Source organism: Meleagris gallopavo, chromosome Z (genome assembly GCF_000146605.3).
Source record: "Meleagris gallopavo isolate NT-WF06-2002-E0010 breed Aviagen turkey brand Nicholas breeding stock chromosome Z, Turkey_5.1, whole genome shotgun sequence".
Classification (NCBI taxonomy): domain Eukaryota; kingdom Metazoa; phylum Chordata; class Aves; order Galliformes; family Phasianidae; genus Meleagris; species Meleagris gallopavo.
The window spans coordinates 1,957,668-1,968,906 of record NC_015041.2 but is presented as its reverse complement, the minus strand read 5'-3'; the positions used below and the strand labels follow the sequence as shown (position 1 = coordinate 1,968,906).

Below are 11,239 nucleotides of genomic sequence, written 5' to 3'. Positions count from 1 at the left end.
GCTCAACGCGGGAAATGGCAGCGTTTTTGCAGGAGAAAGCGGAGCGGGTAACGGTGGGGGATGGAGGCGGGAAACGGTGTTATAAATTTCAGAGAGTGGCTGCAGCAGAGATTTGGGATGCCGTCTGTTTACACTTGTGCTTTGAGTGATGTCGCAGGGGTCGTTTCTCAGGAATGCAGAGCTTGCAGCACATCGCTTTTCTCACGTCCAGCTGTTACTTTCTGTCTTTTCACTGGGCTCTTCTTCTTTTATTTCGCCCGGCAGATTGCTTCATGGCTAAAGAAAACGTTTGAAAATCAGCTGGTGTCACAACTTGAAGTGAACGTGGAGATCGTTGATCTCTTGCATATGTTTTTGGAATACAGTGAAGAAAGAGAGAGAAATGTTTCGTTTCTGATAGAAGACATGAAGCAAGTGGCAGCAGAATATGATGCAGATGGTGAGCTAAAGGCTCCACTTGTTAGTTTCTTCAGTGGATTTTTCCTAGTGATCTTGTAGACTGTTAAAACGTGAAGCTCAACTGTATTCAAAAAGAAATAGCAGAAAGCTAAGCATTTGTTGTGCTACAGTTTTTACTGCAAGGCAATCCATTCTTTCAGCAAAATGCAATCTAACGTAAGATTGGTCAAGAGCAAGTTTTTATGCTGGCTTGAGCAAAGGACAAGCAGATTAATTTTTAAGACCTCTTGGCCTACTGGGCTGAATAGCACAGTATTCAAATATTGGCTGGATACACAGAGGAGCAGCCCTACAGCTGATTTAAGAGTCTGAGCTGATGATAGTCCCCTGTTCAGGAAAGCACTTCAGGAATTTGAAACAGCAGTGAAGTGATTAAGTTTTGCTTATGCTACCTGGAGTGTGTGTCTAATCATGTACCACTCACTTGGTCCAGAAAACACACAGGAAAACGTAATGTTTTTAACATATCCTAAAGGATGGTCCCTTCATTGGCTTTGTTCAGAAACTTTTCTTTGAATAGACTGACATTGTAAAACCCTGCTTGATTGTTTTTCTTCAGGTCTTCTAGTGACTTGCCATCAGATTAATAACGATGGAAACTAGACAGTTGATTTAGGCTGTTAGAAAATGTGAGCACTGACAGACAGGTGTGGATGCAAGCTTTTCTGCAAATTAGACTGCAGTGAGGCTGCCCTGGTACAAGGGAATGTCTTTACTAATAAAGTTTTGATATGACAAGCACGATGGCTCTTTATCTAACAGGGGAGAGATAAACAAAATTTCTAGGCTAAAATTGGGTTGTAGCTTTAGATACACCCATCTAGAACTGAAAGAACAGCAGTATTAAAAATAAATCTATTTTGGTTGTTTGTTTTTAGCTGAATATTTGCAGAGCCTTCTCGTAGAAAGCCTTGATCTTTCACCATCCCAACTGTCCAAAGAAGGCGGTGCCCACCTTAAAACTCTGGTAGACAGTGCAATGATACTTGAAACAAAGGACACTTCTTTTACCAGGTAATTCTTCCCACTTGCAGCAGTTGGTGATCTGTGCTGCTTCCTTCAGTTTTTTTCAATTCAACCATTTCAAAGTGAGTTTTCACACCAGGAATCCTACTTGTCCAGTTTTTGCACCACTTGGGCAGTTTTAGAAGGCACAGAAACTGAGCACAAAGCACTAATAGCTCTAATGTCCTTCTCCTCAAGGAAAGCATCTAACACCCAACAGGAGCCTCAGTTAAATCTCTTTTCGACCTATAATTTTGTGGTCAATTGCTGTAGAATTTTGTTACTAGGACTGTCATGCCAGGTAGCACAAGCTAGAGCAGCTTTCATACTGTTCAGGCAAGCAAGGACTGTGAAAATGTAGCTGGTGACTCAGTTTCAGCTCATCTCTTTCATTTGTTATCTGGCCTCAGTTCATGTAAGGAGATTTCCTTGGCTCTGACACAGAAAAGTGGCAGCTGTTAGTCTGTTCTTTCAGGCTTCTCTATCTGACTTTAAACTGTAACAGGAGGAGTGCACTGAGCATTGTCAGTTAGGAGAAGGCAAAATCTGCCTTAAAATCCAATGTTTTTTGTTTAATCATGTTTAAGAGCTTTGCTCTTACTGTTCTTTTCTGAGCTAGAGGAGCAAGCAGTTATGAACCACTGGGAAGAGTAAGTGACTGAGATACTTCTGATTGTATACTAGGGACATAGATTTTTGAGGGCTAAATAGGGTTTTTCTCAAAGGCAATCTGGCAAGCTCTGAGTGGAGCATGTAATTATTTCTGGCCTGGTTGTTTCATTCACTAGAATGACAGGTCTTGTTTAGCATTTCCCAGTGCTTAGGTTGCTGGACTTTTTCCCAGATAAAATTTTGTTACTTAAAGAAAGCAAATACCTTCAGAGATGTATTATATTTTTTTCTTCTTAAACACTTGCTATTTACCAGATATATGATAACAGGAAAAACAAGTGCTTTGTGGTAAGGGTAGGGGGAGAGGAAACAACAACAGTAATAATTCTGAGTTCTTCCTTCCCACTCTTTTCGCCAGCTTCTTCTGTACCATCAGTGATAGGAGTTTGGAACTGCATGCAGCAGAATCAGAAAACAAAGAAATGGAACAGGAATTGCTCATCTTTAAGAAAAAACTGGCTGTTAAACTGTTGCTGGAAGAGCGGTTAGAGAAGTGAGTAATGGATGAAAAAGGGGAAATATGTGAGCAATACTGTGGATCTTTGTGATGTCGTGCATTTCTTGTGATAACTAACAAGAGTAATTTAATTGTTAGTTTTTTGACACATTTCTACTTAATATTGGGAACTTTAAGTCACGAGCTGTATTCTGTGGACACTTTCAAGGGTCAGAAGGAGGTTTGGGATACAATTATATCTGTTTTAAACTAAAAATAGTTTGCAAGGAGTTTTCTGGTGTGGGCTGGCATCTTCCACCCACTGCCTTCCACTGAGGTTGAAGGCAAATCACGAAAGTGTAGGGGTTAGAAGAAGCCTCTAGAGAACATTGAGTGTGAGCCTTTGTGAGTCTGGAGGTGGATGGATAGTTCCATGGATATTTCCCCTGGGGAATCTCACAGCAAAATGCAAATGTTTTCTTCATTGTCTCCTTTTGGTGTTGGTTGTATTAAGAAGTTCAGCTTGAACATAGGTGGCCAAATGGTGTATGTATACTGGTATCTCTTTGAACGTAAGGGTTTGTTTATTTTCTATTTAAGGAATCTTGACAAAGTAAAGTCACGTCTTCAGACTGAAGGATCCAAAACTAAGAGCCGATTTCTGAACCTGAAGTTCCTGAAAGACAAATGTGAAGATTTAAGAATTAGGATTAAGACTGTTGTGGTAAGTAGAAAGAATTATCTAACATAATGCTGTGACAGGCTGCAGCAGCCATAGTTGGTTGGGTCCAAAATTGTAGTTAAGGGCATCCTTGAAGTCTCTTAAACTCTTGGACTTAAGACTTCTGGTCTAATAGGATGAGTTGCCACACTTCAGTTGTTCCTGCTATTTTTATGTTCCTTTTCCAGAACATCCTATGGTAAATGCAAGGATAATTTTCCTTCTACTATAACTGAAAACATTAATAGCTCAGACTACTTGATGCTTATTGTGATGTACCATGGTGTAAGGGTATAGTGAAGAGTTATCAGTAGAGCATAGGCTTCACTGAGATAAATTGTGTCAAAATTCTGAGAGATTTTTTTGAGATTAATAAATGATTAAATGTTGAAGACTGAAGTTGTACCTTTCCTGTTTGATGATGGCTACATGAACGCTTTGTTTATCATAAAATTATTAAGGTTAGGAAGACCACTAAGATCATCTAGTCTAGCCATCAAGCAATGCCAGTGATCTCTCTAGACCATGTCACTCAGAGCAACATTTATTCTTCTCTTGAGCACCTCCAGAGACAGTGACTCCACCACCTCCCCAGGAAACCCGTTCCAATACCTCACCCGAATGTTCTCCAACTGTACTGGATGTACTCCAATGTACTGATTTGTACTCTTACTGAATTGTGTTCTTGCCTGCCTGTTTCACTCAAAATGGCAAAATCTCTTTCCTCTCTGTTAGATTTTGTGATCAGTTATGTATAAGCTCTTTTCTGTTTCTAGAAGCAGCTTGCTGCCAACGGGATAAACCAGTCATTGATTCATGAGTCATTACTGGGCATGTATGAGGTAGGTACAGGATGGAGGTTTCTACAATGATCCATTTTCTAAACAGAGTGGACATTCTGTGGAATATATTTCATTACATAGCTGCCTATGTATTGCAGTTTCTAGATAAAGTGATCTGAGTGACTGCTTCTAGTTTGTGCAAAGTAAACCTTCCCTCAGATGCTTCTCAATGAGAGGAGGAGGAGGTTGAGTGAATCCTAGATCCCAAATCACTGTGTGTCTTTTTCTTGTGACTTTAGACACAGCTTTTTGGGCTAAATCATAAACCCAACAAGAAAATCTGTTAAAATAAAAATTGCTTCTGGAGTTGCAAGCTGTTCTCCAGCTTTGTGCTGAAGTATTTTACACCTGTAACACATTTGTGTTCTGCACTCAGCACACTTTAACATTATTTGCTATTACTCTAGTGGGAACTCGAATCCTTCTCCCTATTTCTTTTTTCTAGCTTTTTCTGCCTATTAAGCTGAACAATGAAAGTAGGTTCCCTGATTTTTTTTATTATTATTTTTTTTAATACTGTCATTCTCAGGATGCAGCACTGGGTGGCACTGTTGGCTCAACATTTGAGAATAGTACTAACCAAAAATAATTCGAGTTGGAATTCTATATACGAAGTGGCATAGGGACCTTTCTGTCTTTATCTGACCTCTGTCATCTTCTAAAACTTGAGTAAAAGGGATATTTGTACTTACTGGCATTTCTACGAGCTTTGCCAAGAGTTCAGTTCAAATAGGCAGCATGAATGACTTCCTCTTCTGAGTGTTTTATTATTATTTTTACTACAGGTTGAATATTTGAAAAAAGCTAAGTGCTTTGTAACGTGATAAACTTTCAGCCTCCAGGAGCAACTACCTCCTCTTATTAACAGAATGACCAAAGTGGTTGGGGATTTCTTTTTTCTGCTGCATGTGCAAAACTGTCTTCACAAATAAGCCATAAGCATGAGAATGCATCTTCATCCTTGGCTCTGTTCTTTATGGGACCTGCAGTGATGTTAACTCTGAAAGTTGTCTGCCTGGTGGAGCCTCCTTTGAAATCTCTTATTTCAGGGAGGTGAGATCAGGTGGTTCTGCTATTAGAAACAGTGCTGTGTGCTTTCAGAAAGCAAAGGAAAATACCTCTGTGTAAAACTTGTACTAGGTTTAACTGACTCATCGCTGAGCAAATGGTTGATCTTCAGTTTTTCCTTTTTAAGAAGGATCACAAGAGCTCTTACCAAGATCTGTGCATTCCAAAATGCTGCAGATAATAGTAAATGTAGAAGTGGTGTAAATCAATACAAGGAAGACTATAGAATATAATCTATTTTGCTCTATTCACAGAAACTGTTTGTAATGCAGGAAGAAATGGAGTATCTGAAGAAGGATCTTAAGTGCTACATTGATCTACCTCCTGTAATTATTTTTTCCATGGCTCTTCTATATTTGCAATCAAATTAATTTTAACAGAGTTCACAATATAAAGGAAGCTCTTGCTATATTTTAGTAGCTAGAAAGCTCTCTAAATATCTGTTAACAGTGTTAACTAAAAGCTTTACTTCAACACAAGGCTATTTATTGATTAAGCAAAGCCAAAAATAATTGTATGCTTGACAGATAAACTTTGTTCTAACAAAATGTGTAGGAATATGATCTTAACAGATTGGCTAATTGAACTCAGTATCAAGGTAAATTATCTGAAAATTAGAAAATATAACTATTAAGTTTAACAGGATTTTGTAGGTATACTGACACATTGGGGCATAAATTTAGGAAGAAATACCTAAATAAAAATGTAGACTTTGCCCCTAAACATGTAGTGCATCTTGTAGGAGCACTGTCTGCTCTGCTCCATTATCATCTTTGGTTTCTATCTGAGAGTCCTGGGTATTCAGCCCTTTTGGAAAACAAAACAAAAAAAAAACGACCAAAAAAGTCTGCACATTTTTTTTCTGAATTGCTGTTTTGAGAGACCTTGTCCTTCTGTTCATTGCTTTAATTTCTGGCTTTTTGTGCTTCTGGTCACCATGCCAGGAGTTACAATCAGGCTGCTCTGCAAAGCACCTTTTGTAAAAAAGATTTTACCTATTTCAAATAAGAAGAACCAGTGTCACAGAAGACTTTCAGTTGAGAGTAATTCTGTAAACAAGTTCATAGCGGCACAAAGAAATCATGGGCAAACAGAGCTTTAGTCTGGGAGAGTGGGGAAAGGCCTTGGTTTTGTGTGATATCTGTTCTGTGCTATCTGAAATGCTTCGGACAGCTAAACTCAAATATTTCTGATCTTTGGAAAATTGCCCATATATTTACAGATGAGTATTAAGGATTGACATTCCAGCAAGATTTGGTAAAAAGTAGAGCAAATAGTTGAATGTGGGTTTTAGATTTAGTAAATAGAACAGTAAGCAAAATAGTCACGATTGTGACTTACCTAATAGTGCCCGTTACCTCGTTATCTGATGACCATGTGATATGGCTAACCTCTGAGAGTTAAAAAAAGGCTTGTTCCATTTAGAAAAATGGAGCACAGGGGTACAGAGAAACAGAGGACCTTCTCGAAAGTTGCACAGAAATTGTGATGAATTGCATCATTTGTGTTGTGAACTAAGGTACTTGTCTGCTGCACGATCCTTCTCTCTTCACCTCTTCAACCCTTCCATTGTGGTCTTGCCCCTCAACATATCTTCCTGTAAGGAAATGGATGAAGGTAGAGGGTATGATTGCTTCTCTGTTAAATTCATCTTAGTCAAAGAAGCAGCTGCCTCATCTCAAGCACAACAGGACGTTCAAATTGCATTAGGTTTCCCAGTTTCCTCCTTCCCCCAACTCCCTGTCAGAAGAGACAGGCAGAGCCCTAATGCCCTGCTTCTGGTGCAGACGGAATGAAGGATGGTTTGTGCTAAAGGTGCATTGTGCTCTGAAAAATCCATTCTTGGATGTGTTTAAAAACCAGTTTGTTGATTGGCTAATGTGGAAAAGCGGGTATTTTTTAGATATTAGGCCATACCAGACTTGTGAAAAATATCTGATTGTTCAAATGAAGCTGATAATAGGTTTTTAATGTCAGTACCTTTTGTATGTGAAAAGCATACACAAAACTGCTTTCATTATCCTTGAATTCCCCTGTGGCATATAATTAGAGACTTGCAATGATTCAGGAACTCTGTAATTCAAGTTGAAATATTGATTTTCATGCTATTTTTTCTCATTAGAGTCTTTCCCTTGCACGAGTGAAGGTTGAAGAAACAAAACGACAACTGGTAAGAGATTTTATCTTTCACAGATATTTAAATGGGTGCTGTCATACTAAGACAATCTATATGCATTAATTGCTTGTGGATTTATCAGCCTCAGATTGTATTCTTAATGATCTCTAGAGGGAAATTTTGTTCTGGTAAGGCAGAAGCAGTGCATGTCGGTAGGAGGAACAGTTGGAGTCATGATACCTAATGGTGTTGAGGCAGTTGTTCATAATGGGGGTTAGGTATATGTCTCTCTGGATTTTTGTCTGCTTCGTCTGTCAGAATGCTTATTCACTCCACTGCAGCTTTTTAGTTCCAAAACTTCTACTGCTCCTGAATTCTCAAAGTGTAGTAAGGCCCATGTATTACTGAACAGCTGCCTTGTAGATTGCAACAGGGACTTTTCCCTACAGAACATAATATTCATTTCATACACGCGTGTGCAACCTGCAGGCATTGTTGGGAAACATTTAATCTGGCAATGTTTAGAAGGTCTGTATGAAGCTTTCCATAGTGAGCTGGTCCATATTGGAGCATAAAAGCTGTCTTTGTTTCTTTGTGTTAGTACTTAATTGCTCATAGACACAGCACAAAGTATTCAATGCCAAGCCATTCAAATGTGATTTCTAATTGCATTTTTAAATACTCTGTACATTTTCAGATGGTTCAGATGGCTCAGATTGGTGAGATAATTGTTTTACAGTGCAAGCTCACCTTACCAGCATGCCAGGCTTTTGTTGGGAGTGTGCATTCTGTAGTTCAGCTTGAAGATATCTGATGTCCCATTAGGGCATGCTATATAAAGGCCACTGAGCATATTTAGTGCTTCATTTGGAGATTTCTCCATAGGTGAATATTGAGACCACTGCTGCTTGGAGTAGTGAGAACTACCAGTCCAATGCTTGGGATAATGAGTGCTAATAACATCTTAAGGTTTGATCATTGTAGATGTGCTTATGCAAGAAGAATGTATGAAAACTGCTTTGCATTTACTGAGTCCTGTTGGTTTTCTCTCCTGCTAGAGTGCCTTGGAGGTAGACCTCTCAAAGACTGTTGAAATGCTGACTCAAGATATGCTGGAAACCAGAAGACTCTAGTTCACCTGAAGTATCCTGAATAGAAGATTTCCTTCTTGTTGATTTATCTGCACTAATGAAAAATTTTGTACTTAGTATATTCTGCAGCTTTCTGCCTTACGCTTATCATGGTTGGAATGGCATGCTTGTGACCTTTCAGCAAGCAAGCTCTTTTCTTTAGTGGTTCATGTTGCAGTGCATTTGTAAATGTCAGCTATTTTTCCAATAAAATTATTTCTTCCCAAACTTTCCTTTTTTTTTTTTTTCTTTTTTTTCCCCCCACATGTGGTACAAATACTTCATCCAGCTGATACCAGAATGATAGTAACAGGACAAAGAGAAATGGCTTTAAACTAAGGAGGGCAGATTTAGGTCAGATGTGAGGGGGAAATTCTTTACCCAGCACTGCTACCCAGAGCTGTGGGTGCCCCATCTCTCGAGGTGCCTGAGGCCATGGATGGGCTCTTGGAGCCTAAGCTTTAGGATCCCTCCAACCCAAGCAATTCTCTGCTCTTCACCAGGAAGTGTTCTTATCAGGATTTGATAGGCCCTTACCACCTAGAATATGATCAGGGAATCTGCCTTTCCTCTTTCTGCACGTCCAGGCTCTGGATTGTATTTTTTCTTCCCTGCTGTCCTTGCTTTGGTGCTACAAGCATTGTGACTACACCATTGAAATAAAAAGAAGAGCAAGAGCCAGCACTGAGGAATCATTTTTTTTTTCCACACATAGAATGTTGATCAAGTTTGTGAAGACGAGTTCTAGATGTGTCCAGATAGCTTCTTATTTTGGGCTTTTCTTTCAGGAGGAATGTAAATGTTAATTATTTACTTCATAGAGGTTACAGTACTGGTTTCACACATCAAATTCCACTGCTGACACAGATAAGAGCTGGGATGAACTGTCACAGCATCAACTGCCTGAGAATCTGGGGTTTCTGTTTTTCTCAGAAGGAAAAGAAATTAACTACACTAACTAATAAGGTTTGCCCATGTTGAGCACATTAAGAGCTAGTAGTCAACAATCTATATATTTTTTTTCCTAACATGATTGCATTAACAATTATATTTTAGAACTTCGTGGATAGTTGTGTGACTTCTTCTTTTTTAATTTTGCTTTCAAGATGAACTTTATCATAAAATTTTTCAGGGCTTGAAGATACATGGGTATTACTGCAGAACCTCTGTGAGATGTGGCCAGTTTGAAGCTGGACTGTGCTTTCCAGTTCTACCTCAAATGCCACCTTCCTGAAGGACCCCCATAGCCCTCCTCTTTATGTGCCACCACCACACAGAGCTATAAGCATCTGACTTTTTAAAAGTACTTCTCTAGAAATTGTGTCAACACCTAAGGGCATGTACTTTGGGCTATTTGTACCAGGCAGTGTCCAGACTGACAGCTGTGGTGCTCTCCATGACATCTGTTGGCAATTAGTTGCAAAAGATTATGGTAATGGTTTAGCATGGTGTGCCTGTCCCTAGGAGCTGCTGCTTACTTCAAGGCAGAAATTGATTTCACTGATCTGAAGGAAAAGAGATTTTTCCTATTGCTTCATGTCCTTCCTGGAAGCAATAGGATCGTGAGTTTGGCATCTGATGATTGTAGTTAGGATGCATGCTCAGAAGACAGCTGTGTCAATAAAGTGCCACAGCCTCATCAGCTTGTGGCTCTCCTCACTTCATTTCTTTCACCTCGATGCAGAAGAATTGAAGAATGTTCAAAGAGCTGATGCTCGTGTGACCTTCTGTCTCTTCTCCCCAAATGCCAGAGGGAATTGGTGTTGAGCTTTAGGTTTTTAAATTAAAAAGTAGAAAAGGATTAGTTGCCTCAGTTTCGTGAGTAATATCTTCAATTCTTTCTGGGCAAAAAAATCAGGATGGCAAGTGAAGAAGCAAGCTTTTACACAGACACATGAGCTGAAGAGGTGAAGGGGAAATTGCTCTGAGTTAACTGATGTGAAATCTAGAGTATGGATAGTAGTGCAGGGATGTCTACAAGTAGTTATTGCTGACCAAAAATCAGACTGAAAGATGACAAAAGTGGAGTATTTGGATCAGGAAAGAGACTGAACACTCTTTTGCCATTGTGGAAAGAGGAAAAAAAAATATATATAGTCTTTGAGAGGCATCAGAGGCAACCTTCTGGGGCTGTAAACTTGTTTTTCCCTGTTTGTGTTAAAGGCAGACTTAGAATTCTCAATCAGTTAATACTGTTTGATCCTTAGCTCCAGTTTTATTTAATTTCTTGCCAGAGTAACCTGGCATGTACAAGAATTTGTGTATTGCTACTTGTTTTCTCAGTCTATATTTAATTAATCCCCAAAAGTAAGCCTTTTCTTATTGGGCATTAGCTCCTTCTACAGTTACAAAATCATCTACGGGCAGTAAGAGGCATCCGTATCCGCCGAAAGATAAACTTCTTTATCTGCTCCCCTAGCTGTAATATAACCAGTGGATCTGCTAGGGTAAACTTCCCAAATTCCCATCCTTCATCTTTGCAACCAGAGACGGTTCCCTCTTGCTCAGTAATTTACACATTACTTTCATTCCAGTGGAGAGGAGCCCTCCCTGGGTCTTCCAGCCCCCCACCACCTCTCTCTGAGAGGGTCCCTGGGTCCTACGGCTCTACTCTGGTGCCACGACAGTAACAGCTGCTGTTATTCCCAATTTCCTTACTATCTCTGTTTCTCAATCAGTTTTTGTTTGTTTGTTTTTCCTTCACATCGTTCACCTCTCTTCAGTCCTGACTTCCCTGTTACACCCTTCTCACCTTTGCTTTCCTCCGCCTGTGTCCTTCCCAAACTTTTC

General features: G+C 39.5%; 1 protein-coding gene across 1 annotated transcript; it reads left to right on the top strand.

Moving 5' to 3' along the window:
* The first annotated feature begins 6 nt into the window (after positions 1-6).
* On the top strand, positions 7-8,677 carry HAUS1 (HAUS augmin like complex subunit 1). Its single transcript, XM_010725171.3, has 9 exons — positions 7-47; positions 265-439; positions 1,338-1,473; positions 2,495-2,629; positions 3,173-3,296; positions 4,070-4,135; positions 5,458-5,529; positions 7,326-7,373; positions 8,378-8,677. Exons 1-9 carry the CDS (start codon positions 15-17, stop codon positions 8,450-8,452), a joined length of 864 nt encoding a protein of 287 aa, XP_010723473.1. The 5' UTR covers positions 7-14; the 3' UTR covers positions 8,453-8,677.
* Positions 8,678-11,239: the final 2,562 nt, after the last annotated feature.

What these genes read in the sequence shown, in the direction of transcription:
- HAUS1 (XM_010725171.3), top strand. Translation starts at nt 15, where the DNA reads ATGGCAGCGTTTTTGCAGGAGAAAGCGGAGCGG. An exon ending in AGCAGAATATGATGCAGATG is followed by an intron (nt 440 to 1,337) that starts GTGAGCTAAAGG and finishes GTTTGTTTTTAG; the next exon opens with CTGAATATTTGCAGAGCCTT. An exon ending in TTAGGATTAAGACTGTTGTG is followed by an intron (nt 3,297 to 4,069) that starts GTAAGTAGAAAG and finishes TTCTGTTTCTAG; the next exon opens with AAGCAGCTTGCTGCCAACGG.